This window comes from Ursus americanus, chromosome 19 (assembly GCF_024610735.1).
Source record: "Ursus americanus isolate L20-20 chromosome 19, mUrsAme1.1.p, whole genome shotgun sequence".
Taxonomy (NCBI): Eukaryota; Metazoa; Chordata; class Mammalia; order Carnivora; family Ursidae; genus Ursus; species Ursus americanus.
In genome coordinates, this window is record NC_142145.1 from 26,810,654 (window position 1) to 26,826,558 (window position 15,905).

The 15,905-nt window shown below is 40.5% G+C and overlaps 1 protein-coding gene across 3 annotated transcripts in view; it reads left to right on the forward strand.

Annotated features, from left to right (window-relative positions):
• Positions 1-15,905, forward strand: part of EPG5 (ectopic P-granules 5 autophagy tethering factor) — a 102,324-nt gene that overhangs the window by 1,100 nt on the left and 85,319 nt on the right. For all 3 annotated transcript variants that reach the window (XM_045789985.2, XM_087869850.1, XM_045789986.2), the window contains exons 2-5: positions 10,121-11,068; positions 12,304-12,541; positions 13,876-14,012; positions 15,120-15,227. In XM_045789985.2, coding sequence (XP_045645941.1) covers positions 10,121-11,068; positions 12,304-12,541; positions 13,876-14,012; positions 15,120-15,227 — 1,431 coding nt within the window. The remainder of the gene's footprint in view (positions 1-10,120; positions 11,069-12,303; positions 12,542-13,875; positions 14,013-15,119; positions 15,228-15,905) is intronic.

Here is a 15,905-nt window from a genome sequence, read left to right on the forward strand (position 1 = left end):
ATGATTTATGTGACTCTGTTTCATTGTGCATTTTAAAAAGGCTGTAATGGAGTTATGCACATCAGTGTACCTATGCCTGTGAGGAGTTACGCTTTGGGATAGAAAGCCATCTTCCTATCTAATTTAAGAAGCAAATTTAAGAGGAATAATTTTCCATTGTATTGGGCTGGTAAAGAACTAGCTGGACGGAGGAGGAAGAAAAAAAGCCCTTGGTGAGCCATGCATAAGGTCTCTGAACCTAGAATATGGTAGTGCATAACATGTAAACATCAGTCACGTAGAGGGAGGAACGTTAAATCTTAATCTGTAGGGCTTTTTTTTCCCAAAGGAATGACGAAACTAAAGCCCAGAGAAGTTAAATGTAGGCCCAAAGTCATGCAGTTTGACAACTGAAGTTAAAGCCAAAAATCTCAATCCAGTTGCTTAATAATTAATACATACATCTATGTGTCTGTCTATAAATACTTAAAAACAGTTAAGAGGATTCTCTGTCAAGTTATTTTGTTTGCAACAGGATTTCTAAAATAAAGTAAAAATCTTAAGCTTTTAATCTATCATGAAAAACCTATTGCTCATTTTATTGACACATTCCAGGCAATTTTCCTACACAGACATATGTTAATTTATTTGAGGAGGCCTTTATTCCAGAGGTATTTGGTCAAACCAGAAATCCTGGATGCATGCTTTTTTCTCGTCTCCAAATCTAATCAGTCACTAAGTCATGCCAGTTTATTTCCTAAATAGTCTCTTAGTTCTCCTCGTTTTTCTCCATCCTACCACCACCAGCCTCCAAGGAAGAGTTCTTGGATTTCTGCTGAACTGACCTTTCCAAATTCATCCTCTAAACTAAAGCCGATTGCTAGTTTTAAAAACAAAAACAAAACTCTCCTTAAAACCTTTCAAAGGTTCCCCATTACCCCAAGGCTAGAGTCCAGAGTCCTTAGCATGGACTCAGGGCCCTAAATGATCTGGCTTCTATCTTTCTCTTCAACCTCAGGTTTACTACTAGCATTTCTTTTGTTTTTTTGGTTTTTTTTTTTAAGATTTTATTTATTTATGTGACAGAGAGACAGCCAGCAAGAGAGGGAACACAGCAGGGAGTGGGAGAGGAAGAAGCAGGCTCATAGTGGAGGAGCCTGATGTGGGGCTCGATCCCAGAACTCCAGGATCATGCCCTGAGCCGAAGGCAGACGCTTTAACGACTGCGCTACCCAGGCGCCCCTAGCATCTCTTTTGGTTCCCAGTTTTAGATCTATATATCTTCTGCTTCAGGGCCTTTGCACATGCTATTTCTTCTGCCCTGATACCTCTTCCTGCCCCTCTTCACTTAGGTAGCTATTGCTCAGTCATGAGGTCTCTACTAAAACAGTACTTCCCTTAGAAGAGCTTTCCGTCATCATTCTCACATTACTCCCTCCTGCAGTAACATCCTGCACCCCCTTTGTCACTTGTCTCACTTGTAGTTATTTTGTGAACAACTCTTCTCCCTTAGACTGTGTCCTCAATGAGGACACAGTACCCTTCACAGCCCTTTATGCACTTGGTCATGTTTGTTGAATAAAGGAATAGATGCTGGTATTGAGGAATACTTCCCGGCTTTGTCACTTAGAAGAATTTAGTAAATTTCCTCTGAGTAGAATGAAAAAACAAATGGAAAAAATCCACGACACCGGCAAGGCCCTCATGCTTGTCATTGTAAAAATTGTTCTTTTAGAGTCAGTAGATTCATTTTTATGCTGGCTGTAGTTTGCGGTAATTATAAAGTTCTACATTAATGAAATCTTTATTATCTGTGGTATAATTTGGTGGCTATTTACAGAGCCATCAAGTAGTTCCAAGACTCAGGTCAGGAAGTGAGTAGTGTCATGTGTTGTTCCCTTTAGATAGTTTGAGTGGCTTGTGGATTTTTTACCCAGCAGCTGACCTGCATTCCTCAATGTTAATTATCTGGTAGATGACCTCATGTTGTTAGGTTGTAGTTAATCTCCTCATTTCTAAGAGATCGTCCTAATAACATTTTCATTCTTTTAGTACCATCTCCTAGTAGAATATCCCCCACCTCAGAGGACCCTGACTTCGGTGATCTGGGTAAATTATGAATTAAGAACAGTAGATTTTTAGATTTGGACTCATTCTACTGATGCAGTGTATATTTTATAGTCATGGAATGTACACAAACATTGGTTAAATTCTGAATGCCGGCAACTCATTAATAGTAACAGCATATGGTAATTGCTAAGGATAGACTGAGATGTGGCCCAGAAAGCCGATCACAGAAGCAGAAGGACCTTTAAATCCCCATCCCCAGTTGCTTCTCAGCCTGGATGATTTCTACCTCTTAGTCTTTCCCTCCCATAGGAGTGAAGGTAGGGGACGCTATATATTATTTAGTTCCTTTTGTGCCTCCTAAGATCCATTTATTTGTTGAGCACTCATTGGCCACCCAGAAACTGTTCTAGGCTCCTGGGAAATGACAGAGGAAAATCAAAGAACCTGGCCTTAATGCAATTTACATTCTCGAGGGAGAAGACAAACTGACAACCCCCCTAAAAAATAAATAAAATATATGATATGTTAGGAGATGATAAGTGTTAGGAAAAGAAAAAGAACAGGGTACAGAGTTGGGGAGTACCGGTGGGAGATAAGGATGGGTTGCAATTTTCCAAGGTGACATTTAAGTAAAGACACGAAAGAGATGAGGGAGTTAGCCATGTGGACATTGGGGGAGGAACGTTCCAGGCTAATGCCCTAAGGAAGTGGCCTGCCTGGCCTGCCCCAGAAACTGCAAGGAGGCAGTCTGGGTAGGGGGTAGTGAGGGAGGGGAGAGTAGTGGGATGAAGTAAAAAATGTAACACAGGGCCAGGTCATGCAGGCCGTGTGGGCCATCGTAGCAACTTCTACTTCAAGTGAAAAATGTAAGTGCCTCAGGGTTTTGAGCAGAGGAGTGGTGTGATCTGAGTTAGGCTTTGAAGGATCATTTTGCTTGCTGTGTTGAGAATAGACTGGAGCAAGAGTAGAGGAAGAGACCTTCTAAGTGACTGTGCAGTAATCCAGGCAAAAGGTGACAGTGGCTCGGACCTGACTTGTACAGCAGAGGTGGTGAGAAGTGTTTGAAGTCTGGGAGTTTCTGCAGGTAGAGCCAAGAGGATTTGTTGATGGCTTGGATCTGGCATGTGAGAGAACACAGTCACGGATGACTCTTGAGATGGAGGAGGTAATGGGTGGAACAGGTTTGGGGGCTGATCAGGAGTTCTGTTTTGAATATGCTAATTTTGAAACAGGTGTCTACTAGACATCCAAATGGAGATGTAGAGTAGGGTTGGGTATGTGAATCTAGAGCTTGGGAGACCTCCAGGTTGGGATTAAGATCTGGGAGTCTTTGGGGTGCCTGGGTGGCTCAGTCAGTTGAGCGTACGACTCTTGATTTTGGCTCAGGTCATGATTTCAGGGTCGTGGGATCAAGCCCCGCATTGGGCTCTGTGCTGAACCGGGAGTCTGCTTGAGATCCTCTCCCTCTCCCCCTCTTCCCCCCCTCAATTAAAAAATACATCTAAGAAAAAAAGATCTGGGAGTCTTTGGCCTATAGTCATTAACATATAGATAGTTATTTAAAGCCAGAGACTGAATTCGGTTACTTTGGGAATGAGCGTAGTATAGAAAGGTGATAAGAAAAGAACCCACGGCACCCCAACTTTAAGAGTTTAGGGAGAGGGGGAGAAGAAGAGGACAAAGGAGTGTGAGGAGTGACCAGTGAGGTAGTACGTGTCCCCTTAACTGAGAGTGTAGTGTCCCAGATGCTGAGTGAAGGACGTGTATGAAGGAGGAGTAGGAGTAGGAGTATGAAGAAGTAGGTCAAGCCTGCAAAATGCGGATACAACAGGAAAGAGGTGGCAGCCAAGAGGAGATGTTGTATTCAGAGCAAAATGTAGAGGCCTCATCCTTCCCCCAAGCCTTTTTACTTGTACAGCATCCCTGTATACCCCAAGGTGAGCTGGTACAATTGCCCCAAGAGCTCTTGATTTATACAGACCCATGTGTCCATGCCCTTCTTATCTGTTCTGTGCCAGACATTGTGCTGAGTAGTACAGATACAGACATTATCGGTAAACAGACGCTGTCTTTAGAATAAGCTCATGGAAGTACTCTACGACGTGTGTAAACCTGAGTCTTCATTGTTCGTGAAGAAGCAGCTCATTGTTATTTTTACAGAAGAAAAGGAGTTGTAATTTTTTTTTCTTTTCTTTTCTTTTTTTTTTTTTTTACTTACTTCAGCTCAGAGAGAAAGAATTGTGAGTGAGGAAACTTCCAATTTGTTTCCCAGAACCCACACTCTTTATTTTTCTTCTGATTACAAAAGTACTCATTGCTTCAAGAAGTATATGCATCTGGTAGACACACACGGAGAAATGAATAGCAGAAATGAAATGCCCTGAACTCCATCCCCTGGGGATAACCGTTGGTAGTGGTTTGTGTGTGTTCTTCAGTTTTTTCCCGCGTGTACACAACACTCCAGAGCATGTTTACTGTGACGTGTGGTTAAGTTTGTTTTTCCTTGTTTGTTAACAATTCTTCCATTTCTCTATAAGTGCTTGATTATTTTTCCTTCTGTGGGATTATTTTAATATTCTCTACCTATATGTAACTAGGTGGAGAGTAAAAGTAAAGAAATACAGATTCCTAATCTCCTGGCCGTTTTTAGTTGTAAGAAACTTGTCTTTTGCTTAAAATAAAACTGCGTAAGTATGAATTTTTGCACATGTGACTTGAGGTACATGGAGTTGCGTTTGAATTTTATTTTGTGATCTAAAATGATTTATGTTCTCCTATATCTTTATCTCTAGTTAACTCAAGTAAGGAAAATAATTGGAAGCTGGTTTTTTCATTTTTCAGTGAAATTTTCTATTTTTAGTATAAGAATAGATTCCAGTTTTGGCATAAAAGTTGAGTTTCCTCTGAATTTATTGGATATTCCCTCTGCTTTCTGAGAGGTATATAAAAATAAACTTCTGAATGTGCCAGACCACATGGTAAGTATAAGTATTTGTTGGATAATTGAATTTTTTTTTATTCTAGTACCTAGGACAGAGCCCAGTGTATAGTTGGTACTCAATAAATCCTTGTGATTTATAGGTCATCACCATTGTCTCAAGAAACATTTATTGAACACTGTCAGAAATCAGAGGCAGATCAGATCCAAAGACATAAGATGCAATGCCTGGCCCTAAGATAATTGTGGTTTATGTGGGGGGAGACAGACCATAAAGATAAATTAACCTGTAACCAGGGCCGGATGATGACAAGTACATGTAGCAGGAGTTTAGAGTGAAGCATGTGTGGAAGGGTTGGTGTGGTCACTGAAGGAGGATTTTGTCTTCAGGCATGATCATAACTGAGTCATCAAAGGCATTGAGTGCCAGAGGTAAGAGTCAGTCTTTCATTAAGTGGAGAGCTGTGACTGTGGTGTTCAGAGCAGTGTTTTAGGGAAGCCAATGTTAAAATGGTGTTTGGAATGAATTGGTGGTGGGGCAGAGGCTGGAGGCTTGGAGACCATTTAGCACCTGCTCCCCTGTTTGGTGCTTTGGAAAAGTGAAGTAAGCCACAGATAGCTCACCACTGCTGTTGAGGCTGTGGCATCGGTGACGGATCTCAGCAAATCCCCTCTCTGTCCACATTCATACCGTAGACATCCTGTCTCTGTCCGGGGATCCCTGAGAGAGCAGCGTTGGGCCTTTGCTATCAGCTCAAACGGTTGTCCATCCTTCCCTCCAGGTTGCCTTCCCTGGTCTGGATGGTCTGTTTGAATCAAAGCACCAGCTTCTCTGTCTTTCCCCCACTCCTTCCTTGAGCCATCTCTGGATTAATTCCTCTTTGGACCTAACTTCCCTAACCAGTACGGATAGAGAGTTTTCTTTGGTTCCTCTCTGGAAACCCAGAGAAGCACTGAGTTCTACCCCAGGGGAAATAAAAGCCTAAACAACGTCTTGTGTGTTCTTTTCAGAGAGGCGAAGAAATTTTTTAAAAAGTCATCTGATTCTCTGGCCTCATTATCTATTCTTACAGCTGCTGGGAGTGGGCAGGCAAGTTTGGGAGTAGCAGCTGGAGACTTCATTTTGTTTAGTGGAAGGAAAGAAGGGCAGAGTGAGGTGGGGTTGGAGTGGAGTGAGATGGGACACGGGGAGGTTAAAAACTGCCGGAGGGAGAGGTTGGATAGGAAGGCCCTGGAAGCCTGTGTGTTGGAGGAGGTGCGGTTGCTGGCTGTGCCCTTGATCATGTGGCTGGTCTTGTGACTGCTTCCAGCTCCCTTGTCTTCTCTTCCAGTTAGCATTTAACACCCCTAGAGGTCTCTTCCAGCTTAAGAAATGAGAAATAAAAATCTTCTGTGTTCTGCAGTCCAGTCTCTGCTTCCTTACTTCTCATTCATCAACTCACTAAATTTAAAAAAATCTCTCATAGCTTTATTTTTTTTATTTATTATTTTTTTGAAAGATTTTATTTATTTGACAGAGAGAGAGACAGCCAGCGAGAGAGGGAACACAAGCAGGGGGAGTGGGAGAGGAAGAAGCAGGCTCTCAGCAGAGGAGCCTGATGCGGGGCTCCATCCCAGAACGCTGGGATCACGCCCTGAGCCGAAGGCAGACGCTTAACGACTGAGCCACCCACGTGCCCCTCTCATAGCTTTATTGAGATGTAGTTCACACACTGCACAATTCACCTATATAATGTATAATTCAGTGGTTTTTAGTATGATGGTAAGGTTGTGTAGCCATCACCACAGTTAGGAGCTGCCAAACTGTCTTCCATAGTGGGTGCATCACGTATAATCCATCCCACCAGCAGTGTCTGAGGTTCTAATTTCTCTACATCCTTACTGTCACTTACTATCTGACTTTAAATAGTTTTCCTAAGGGATACGACATGGTGTCTCATGATTTGGATTTGCTTTTCTGTAATGGCTAATGATGTTAGCCTCTTTCTACGTGCCATTTGTATATCTTCTTTGGAGAAATGTCTATTCACATCCTTTGCCCATTTTTAAATTGGGTTATTCATCCTTTTATTATTGGGTTTTTTTATTCCAAATAAGTCCCTTATAAGATAATTGATTTGCAACTACTTCCTCCCATTCTGTGGGTTTTCTTTTCCCTTTCTTCAAGGTGTCATTTTCAGCACAAATATTATGAAGTTCAATTTATTTTTTTCTTTTGTTATTTGTCCTTTTGGTGTTATGTGTAACCCAAGGTCATTAAGATTTATACCTGTGTTTTCTTCTAAGAGTTTTAACGTTTTAGCTCTTACATTAGGTCTATGATCCTTTTTGAATTAATTTTTGTATATGATGGAAGGTAAGAGTCCAGTTTCACTCTTTGGATATCCTGTTGTTAAGCACCATTTGTTAAAGACTGCTTGTTGTCTGTTATAATGTCTTGGCACCCTTGCTGAAAATCAATTGGCCTTAAATACAAGGTTTTCTTTCTGGATTCTCAGTTCTCTTCCATTGATCATTTGTTTGTATGCTAGAACCACACTTGTCTTCATTACTCTAGTTTTATAGTAGATTTTGAAGTTGTGAAGTGTGCGATCTCCTTTGTTCTTCTTTTTCAAGATTGTTTTGTTTGCTCTGAGACCCTTGCATTTTCTTATGAGTTTAAGGATCCTGGTTGTCATTTTCTGCAAAAAAGGCAGCTGGACTTTTGATTGAGATTATGTTGAATTTCTGTATCAATTTAAGGAGGATTGCCATCTTAACAGTATTGTGATCTGACCCATGAACATGGGATGTGTTTCCATTTATTAAGTCTTTAATTTCTTTTAATGATGTTTGGCAATTTCCAGAGTACAAGTTTTACAACTCTTTTGTCAAAGGTTATCTCTGTATATTTTATTCTTTGTTCATTATAAATGAAATTATTTTTTAAATCTTACGTTTTGATTCTTCAACTCACCAAAATTTGTTCAACTCTCAACAGCATTTCTCTCACTGTAGTAACCACAGGCCTCCTCTCCTGATTTTCTCTTTCTGACCTCCCAGTCTAACAGACGTCTTTATCATAGGGGTGTGCAGGGTAATTAGGCCCACCTCTTCATTTTCTTACAAATACTCGTGTAATGCTTTTTATTATTCATGAGTTTAGGCAATTCGAGAAACTGGTTTGTATGCGTTGTGTGGCTCATATCTGAATCTGATACCCACAGTTCACAGTGTAGATCAGTCATTTTGGAGGGGCACGCTGCTTCTTCAGTCGCCACCGTGGCACCTGTTTGGTAGCCATTACCAGCAAGTGACCTCAAATTCCGTTTCAAAAACATTCATCTTTTCTTCCTGATATTAGGTACATATAAATGTCTTACATTTTTGGTTCTTGTCAACTTTTTTTTTTGCTGGACATTTGCTGGACAGCACAATCTAAAATCACTGGTAACTTGTGAAACTGTCAGGTTTGTCTTAAAATTTCATAGTGAAAGGGGAGTATTTGAGTGATGCAGTCATTTTTTTTCAGTTTGTCTGAGTGTAAAATATTATTTAAAGAAGCTTCCTATAATTTTTTCTTCTTTATCAGCATGTTTTCCTGTATATCTAGTTTGTGTGTTAATTCCTGAGGTTTTGGTTTTTTTTTAACCATAACTCATTTTATTCGACTTTCTTTTAATGGTTAATGTTTTGTTTTTTTGTCTTTGTTTTTTGGAGATCATTTCAGACTTCATGAAAAGTTGTAAATATAGTACAGAGAGTTCCATATACCCTTTTTGCAGCATCCTCTAATGTCACCCGCTCACATGATCCCAAGTTCTATGGTATAGAACGTTTATCACAACCAGGAGGTTAATGTTGGTACAACACTATTAACTCAAGTATAGAACTTATTTGGGTTTCAGCAGTTTTCCTACTACTGTTCTTTTTCTATTCCAGGATCCAGTCCAGGATCCTACAGGCATTTAGTTGTCCTGTCTTTGTTGTTGCCTCCAATCTCTTGATAGTTCCTCAGTCTTTTCTTGGATGACCATAACATTTCTCTTATTCTTTTTTTTTTAAGGTTTATTTATTTATTTTAGAGAGTGAGCGAGCATGGGAAGGGGAGAGGGAGAGAGAAACTTTAGCAGACTCTGTGCTGAGGGCAGCACCTGCCGTGGGGCTTGATCTCACGACCCTGAGATCATGACCTGAGCCAGAACCAAGAGTCAGACACTTAACTGACTGTGCCACCCAAGGGCCCCATGTTTCTGTTATTTTGTAGACCGTTCCTTAATTTGCGTTTTTGTTTGGTGTTTTTTTATGAGTAGATTGAGGTTATACGTTATTGGAAAGGGTACTGGAAGAGGTGATAGGCCTTCTCCGAACATCACATGGGGATATGCTATTGGTCATATTAATCTTGATCACGCCGTTAAGGTATCGTTTGCCAGAATTCCCCCCTGAACTTTACTATTTCCCCCTTTGTAATTAAATACTTAGGAGATACTTTGATGCTATCCAGCTGTCGTTTTTCTGTTTACACTCTCACTCACTCACTTTAGCATCCATCAGTAGACTTTGCCTGTGGCAGTTATTACCATGGTGTAATGGTGGTTTTTCTGTTTTTCTCATTCCATCTACATTGATTGATTGGAATTCTGTAAGGAGGAGTGTCGCTTTTTGCCCATTTATTGTTTATTTATGTCAGTATGGACTTATTTTATTCTGTAGGTTATTATCTAATACTGTAGTTACTTATTTTATTGCTCAAGTTATTTGATTCTTTCTGCATGAGTTGTCAGTGAATATGTTTGTCAAGACGAGGATAAGTCTATTGAGACTTATGCTACTTGGACACTGTTCTGTTGACCCCTAGGAGAATGGAGAATGACCTAATTAAAACTTTCCTCCTCTGTTTTTGAATCATAATTTGCTGCTTCTTTTGATGTCTTTCTCTGTTAGGATTAGACTAGTTAATCTCCCACATTTAACATAGTCAAAATTGAATAACAATAGGAAATATGAAACACATTGCTTATGAAGTTTGTTTAGATTCCATTTGCTAATTATAAAAATTAGATTCTGAATACAGTTTAAGAATTTCTCATATGGAAAGCATCAATTATTACTATATTATAAATTATTTCACATTATAAATCTCATTTTTAGGAAAAGAAGAAATCTGAAACCCTCCAGAGGGAAGAACCTGATGAAGTCTCCCTTCCAAAAACCTCCGGAGAGCTGGAAATCCCTACTCCAGCTTGTGAATTCAGAGGAGACTGTCTGAAAGTGTTAACTGAGTCCCAACTCCAGAATGTTGCCGGTGGACAAAACGAGAGTGAAATGTTTGATGTACCACTCACCTCCTTAACTATAAGCAATGAAGGGTCCCTGACATGGAACACAGAGACCCTAAAGGAAGGGGGGGCAGAGGTCAGAGCCTGTGTTGGGGACGATGCAGTGAAGCTGAAGGTCGATCCTGGAGACAGTGTTGGAACCAAAGTAGAAACCCCCAAGAACTTTACAGAAGTAGAGGAAAATAAATTGGTACAGTGTGGACCTTCTGGAAGCACCTTGCAATCTAATTTTTCTTCTACTCAGCAGGAAATGGAAAATTTACAGGTCAGAGAAACTCAGAAAAAGAAGGAGGGCAAGCAAGCCTTGGGTCTTTCTTCAGAGGTGCTACAAAATGTTGGCTTGCAGAGTTCTTGTGAAGCCAAAGACATTTTTCAGCCACCTAGAGTGAAAAAACTGTATCCTCAGTTGCCAGCTGAAATTGCTGGAGAAGTGCCAGCTCTGGTGGCAGCGAAACCCTTGTTTCGTAATGAGCGACTCTACCCAGAGCTCCCATCTCAACCAGAACTAGTACCATTTACTAAAGAACAGCTCAAAATCTTTGAGCCTGGTTCATGGCTGGAAAACGTTGAGTCGTATTTAGAAGAATTTGACAGCATGGCCCATCAGGACAGGCACGAATTTTACGAGTTGCTTTTGAACTACTCGCGATGTCGGAAGCAGCTGCTGCTGGCTGAAGCTGAGCTGCTTGCTCTGACGTCTGATTGCCAAAATGCGAAAAGTCGACTGTGGCACTTTAAGGACGAACAGTTGTCTGTGCAGGTATTTTGCCTGGTGTTCTGTAAAGCTTTTAGGAGCCTGGGGAATGTGGAGTGGAGGTGCTGCTCTTGTGATGCCATCCAGGTCTGGAGTATGCCTGTACTCACACTGACCCTGACCGGGCCCAGAGTCATGCGGTGTAGGAGTCACAAAGTCAGATGCCTGCAGGGGCCGTGCAGGTGACCTGGAGGGGTGTAGTGGGCCGAGTGGGACGGTGGTCGCTGGGTGAGCTCCTGCCTAGTCCAGCGGGGGCAGCTGCTCTTGTGTTCTAGGTGATCGTTGACGGGAGGTTGTGTTGGTCCAACGTTGCCACGTCTTTTCACTTCCTAAGAGGAGCTGGAAATCTGGATTTCCATGGGAAGGATCCTGATTTGTGAATGTTGGCAACAGAGAGTAGAGGCCAAGCAAGTCATGTTTCGAAGTCAGATTCAGCCTGTGGACCATTTAGTTTGTAACCTTGGGCATAATGCCAGGAATCCAAATGGGTAGAGAGGGTCAAGGAGAGGATGATCCATGGAATAAGCTTGAGAGATGAGGAAACAGGAAGGCAGTTAGATGTGACCCTGAAGAGGCCAAGGTGACCATTAGGGAAGCCATTTCCCAGTGGCCTGGAAGGACGGCAAAGAAGAGAAGGCCACTCTTACCAAGTTTGGCAGTGAAGGGAAGCTGGGGGAGATATCGAGGAGAAACATGTGCTTTCCCCCATCCCTGACCCTCATTCATTGGGAGACCTGTGTATCTCTCTTTGTAGATCGAAAGGAGTCTGTGGAGAGGGGAACATTTGAAAGCACTGAAGGATAGAATCAAGAACACAGCTGGAGGTGTTAGTATTGGGAAGGAGGGGGTTTCTTTTGAGCAGAATCAGAGAATGATGAGGGTAGGTACAGAGATATTTTGAAGTCCCTTGAAGTTGTGGGGATATCACATTAACTTCCGTGTTTGTAAAGCTGAAGGTAAGGTTATCAGTTGTGAGAGTCTTAGGGACAAGTTCTATTATTTTCTTCTTAGGGTTTCTTTTTACTTTGACCTTGTGGTGCTTTGTGATTGGCATTATCCCTCTTGGCACCTGATTATATATTTGATTTATTGTTCCCTAGGTGGTAGTCTTGTCCCCTCACTATGATTTATAAGCTCTTTGAAGGTGGTACTGAAGCCAATACATTGTATGCCTGCAGCCTGATTATTTCAAGTGTAAAGAGTTAACTTGTTTCCTGTTTTACCCTTTTGTCCACTGCTAGGGTATCTGTGCAGATCAAGTGAAAGTTTCAGGCTATCATCGCTACCAAAGAGTAGAGATGAATGAAAATGCACTGGGGGAGCTAAAGAAGCTATTTGATGCCAAATCTGAGCACCTCCACCAGACCCTCGCTCTGCATTCGTACACCTCTGTGCTCTCAAAGTTGCAAGTGGAGTCTTACATTTATGCCTTACTCAGTAGTTCAGCTCTTCTGAGATCTTTAGCAATTCAAGGCCGAGGTATGTGAATCTTGAAAGTCTCACTCTTTCTGTGGTCTGCAATGAAGAAAGAATTGAGGAGTTGGTTGAATTGATTGTGTACCAATTGGTATTATAAGGGAACATTTGTGCTAGCTGTTTTACCTTGCCTTCCCCAAAGCAGGATTGAGATCTGCCTTAATACCATTTCTTGGGAGCAGTGCTAGGTCTCCCTTCCCTGGGGCTGTCAGTCTCTGCTTCTCTGGGAAGCCAAAAAGCTTGCTTTTTATCATGAATGTCCCTCAGTCCTAATTTATGTGCTTGTTATCAAGTAGAATTCAAATCCATTTTGATTGTAAAACATACTCAGTGTACTTTTTCATCATGTATCTTTTGTACTTTTTTTTGCTTGTCTAGTTTGTTGGGCTGTTTTATATAACTTTCATCAGAGGATCTATAATGTTCTGCATCATATTTGGGTTTTAAAAAACTAGCTTTGATTGTGTGATGTGTTAAGTATGAAATAGTTAATTGAACTATTCAATTTTTACTTCTGGAGGAAATATTAGGAATATTTAAAGTAAAAAAGAAAATCCTGGGTGTATGGGTGACTCAGTTGGTTAAGCGTCCGGCTCTTGATTTCAGCCCAGGTCATGATTTCAGGGTCGTGAGATTGAGCCCCACTTTGGACTCTGCATTGGGTGTGGAGCCTGCTTAAGATTCTCTCTCCTCTCTCTCTCTCTCTTAAAAAAAAAAATCCTTTCCCCTCATTGTTTTCATAACTAATCAAAGAGCTGGGATTAGATCAGAGATCTGCTGATCTTTAAATAAAAAATGGATTTTGATGAAGTTAATTTTCCCTCACTTTGTAATACTTCACAAAGTTAAATACTTTTTTGGATTACATATTTAGTAGAAATTCAGATTTTTTAAAGAAGTTTTATTAAGTAATCTCTACACCCAATGTTGGGCTCAAACTCAGGATCCCAAGATCAAGCATCACACCAGGCACCCCAAAATTCAGTTTTTTTTTAAAGATTTTATTTATTTATTTGACAGAGTACAAGAAGGGGGAGCAGGAGGGAGAGGGAGAAGCAGGCTCCCGCTGAGCAGAGAGCCCAATGTGGGGCCCAGTCCCAGGACCCTGGGATCATGACCGGAGCTGAAGGCAGATGCCCAACCTACTGAACCACCCAGGCACCCCAAAATTCAGATATTTTTGATGCAACTTTTCCCCTTGAATTTTTATCTCAACTAAATATTTTGAAAAGATTTTGTTTATTTATATATATATTTACTTATTGGTAGAGACATTAAAAATGCTCTCCAAAACACCATTTATGTGGAGCTCATTTAATCCTCTTTTTAATTTATAGCTTGTAAACAGACAGAAAGCTTTCCCTCTGACCTGTGTCAACTAAAGGAGTGCATCAGTGTCTTATTCATGTTCACCAGGAGGGTTAATGAAGATACTCAGTTCCATGATGATATTCTTCTCTGGCTGCAGAAATTGGTAAGGGAACAAATAATTGAAGAATTATGCCTTCTAGTTTTTTTTTTTTCCAACAGCTTCTTAAGCTAATTCGTTTAATGTGTTAGTGACATTTTCTTAGTTCGTGACACATGGGAATAAGTTATACTTACCTAGTGTGTCATTAAGCACAATGTATTTTTCTTTCTGGTACATTTTAAATAATCTCAGGCCTTCAGTTTAGGAAGAAATGGAAATGTGAGAAGCATGCTAAATTAAAGGCAGGATATGTATTTATACTATAGGTAGCTGATCTAAAACCTTCCATATCACTTATTTTTATCATTTTTTTTTTAAGATTTTATTTATTTATTCGACGGAGATAGAGACAGCCAGCGAGAGAGGGAACACAGGTAGGGGGAGTGGGAGAGGAAGAAGCAGGCTCATAGCGGAGGAGCCTGATGTGGGGCTCGATCCCAGAATGCCAGGATCACGCCCTGAGCCGAAGGCAGACACTTAATGATTGCACCACCCAGGCGCCCCTATTTTTATCATCTTATGTTTAGTGTTGTATTCAGTCATACCTAAAAAACTTGAGAGAAAAAAGGCTGGTGTCAGGATTTGGGAAATTTAAGAAAGATGTTAAGTGTATTAGAGAAGGAGGCTTATTTGTTTAGTGGTTGTGTTTTCAATGGGGCTACCTTGGGTACTTTTTTAGGTTCATATTAGAGTTCTTACATATGTGGTAAAGTCCCAAGCGTACTTACTTGAATTTGAGAATCTTTTACAAACTGAAACTAGATTAAACTACTTGGCTTATATCTCTTCACATGTGGCCAGGAACGTAAGTTGTATTTTGCCAGGTAATAAAAACTGGTTTGTAGGGAAAGTACTTATGATATTTTTATCATAGTGCTCATAGGTTCTTAGGCCTCTGTGTGCCTCTGTGGTCGAAACTTAACCTGTTAATAGTATATCTTTGGTTATATATTATGTATGTACTATATATATATGTATACGTATATACAGATCTCTGGTGACTCTTCTGAAAGATTCATGTGTTTAAACATTGGGTAAGTGATTTACTAGACTCCTAGGTACATTTTTCTTCTTATTAAATAGTGAAACTATATGTCCTTCCCTGTTCAGGTGTCAGTGTTACAAAGAGTTGGCTGTCCTGGAGATCACTTCTTCCTTTTAAACCATATTCTTCGATGCCCAGCTGGTGTTAGTAAATGGGCTGTTCCTTTCATCCAGGTATGATCATGGTCTTCTGATTTTGAGTGGGATGAGAGAGATTTTGTTAAACATTTTTCCTGAAGAAATTGCTTTTTTTTCCTTTAAAAAACTACTTAAACATATTGATATTTAAAATAAATTTCTTAAAATATTCTAGTATATATTTATATATTCACAGGAGTTTTTATGCTGAAACTTCTTTGGGCCACCCATAATTGATAAAATTAAGATAGAATTAAAAGTTCCCCCGTAGTCTGGCTTGGTAGATTCAGTAGTATTTAGTTCTATAAAAGACTCACTGGGACTTTTTTTTTTTTGTAATATTCAACACTGCTTCCTAAATTAATCCACCTCACAGACGGTTGGTATAGGCAAAACAGAGACCATGAGCATCTCAAAGTTCTTTAATGAGAGCAGAGCCTGTGTGATCGGCTCTCATATAATGACCTTCAGTGCTGATTATATGGTTCACAGTTTGCCCTCTCTGCTGCTTGCCTTTGGGTTGTTTTGTTACTCACAGCTCAGATGGCTGGAAGCCAAGTGCCTGTGAGGTTCAACTTCTCTACAGGACCTTTTCTTTTGTATTTCTGGTGGTGAGAAGTCTGAATCTTTTTAGGTAGAAGGAGGATTCTTTTGTTTTGTTTTGTCTTTGGATTAAAAGAGCAGTATTGTGCTTCGTCCTGTATGGTTACAGTA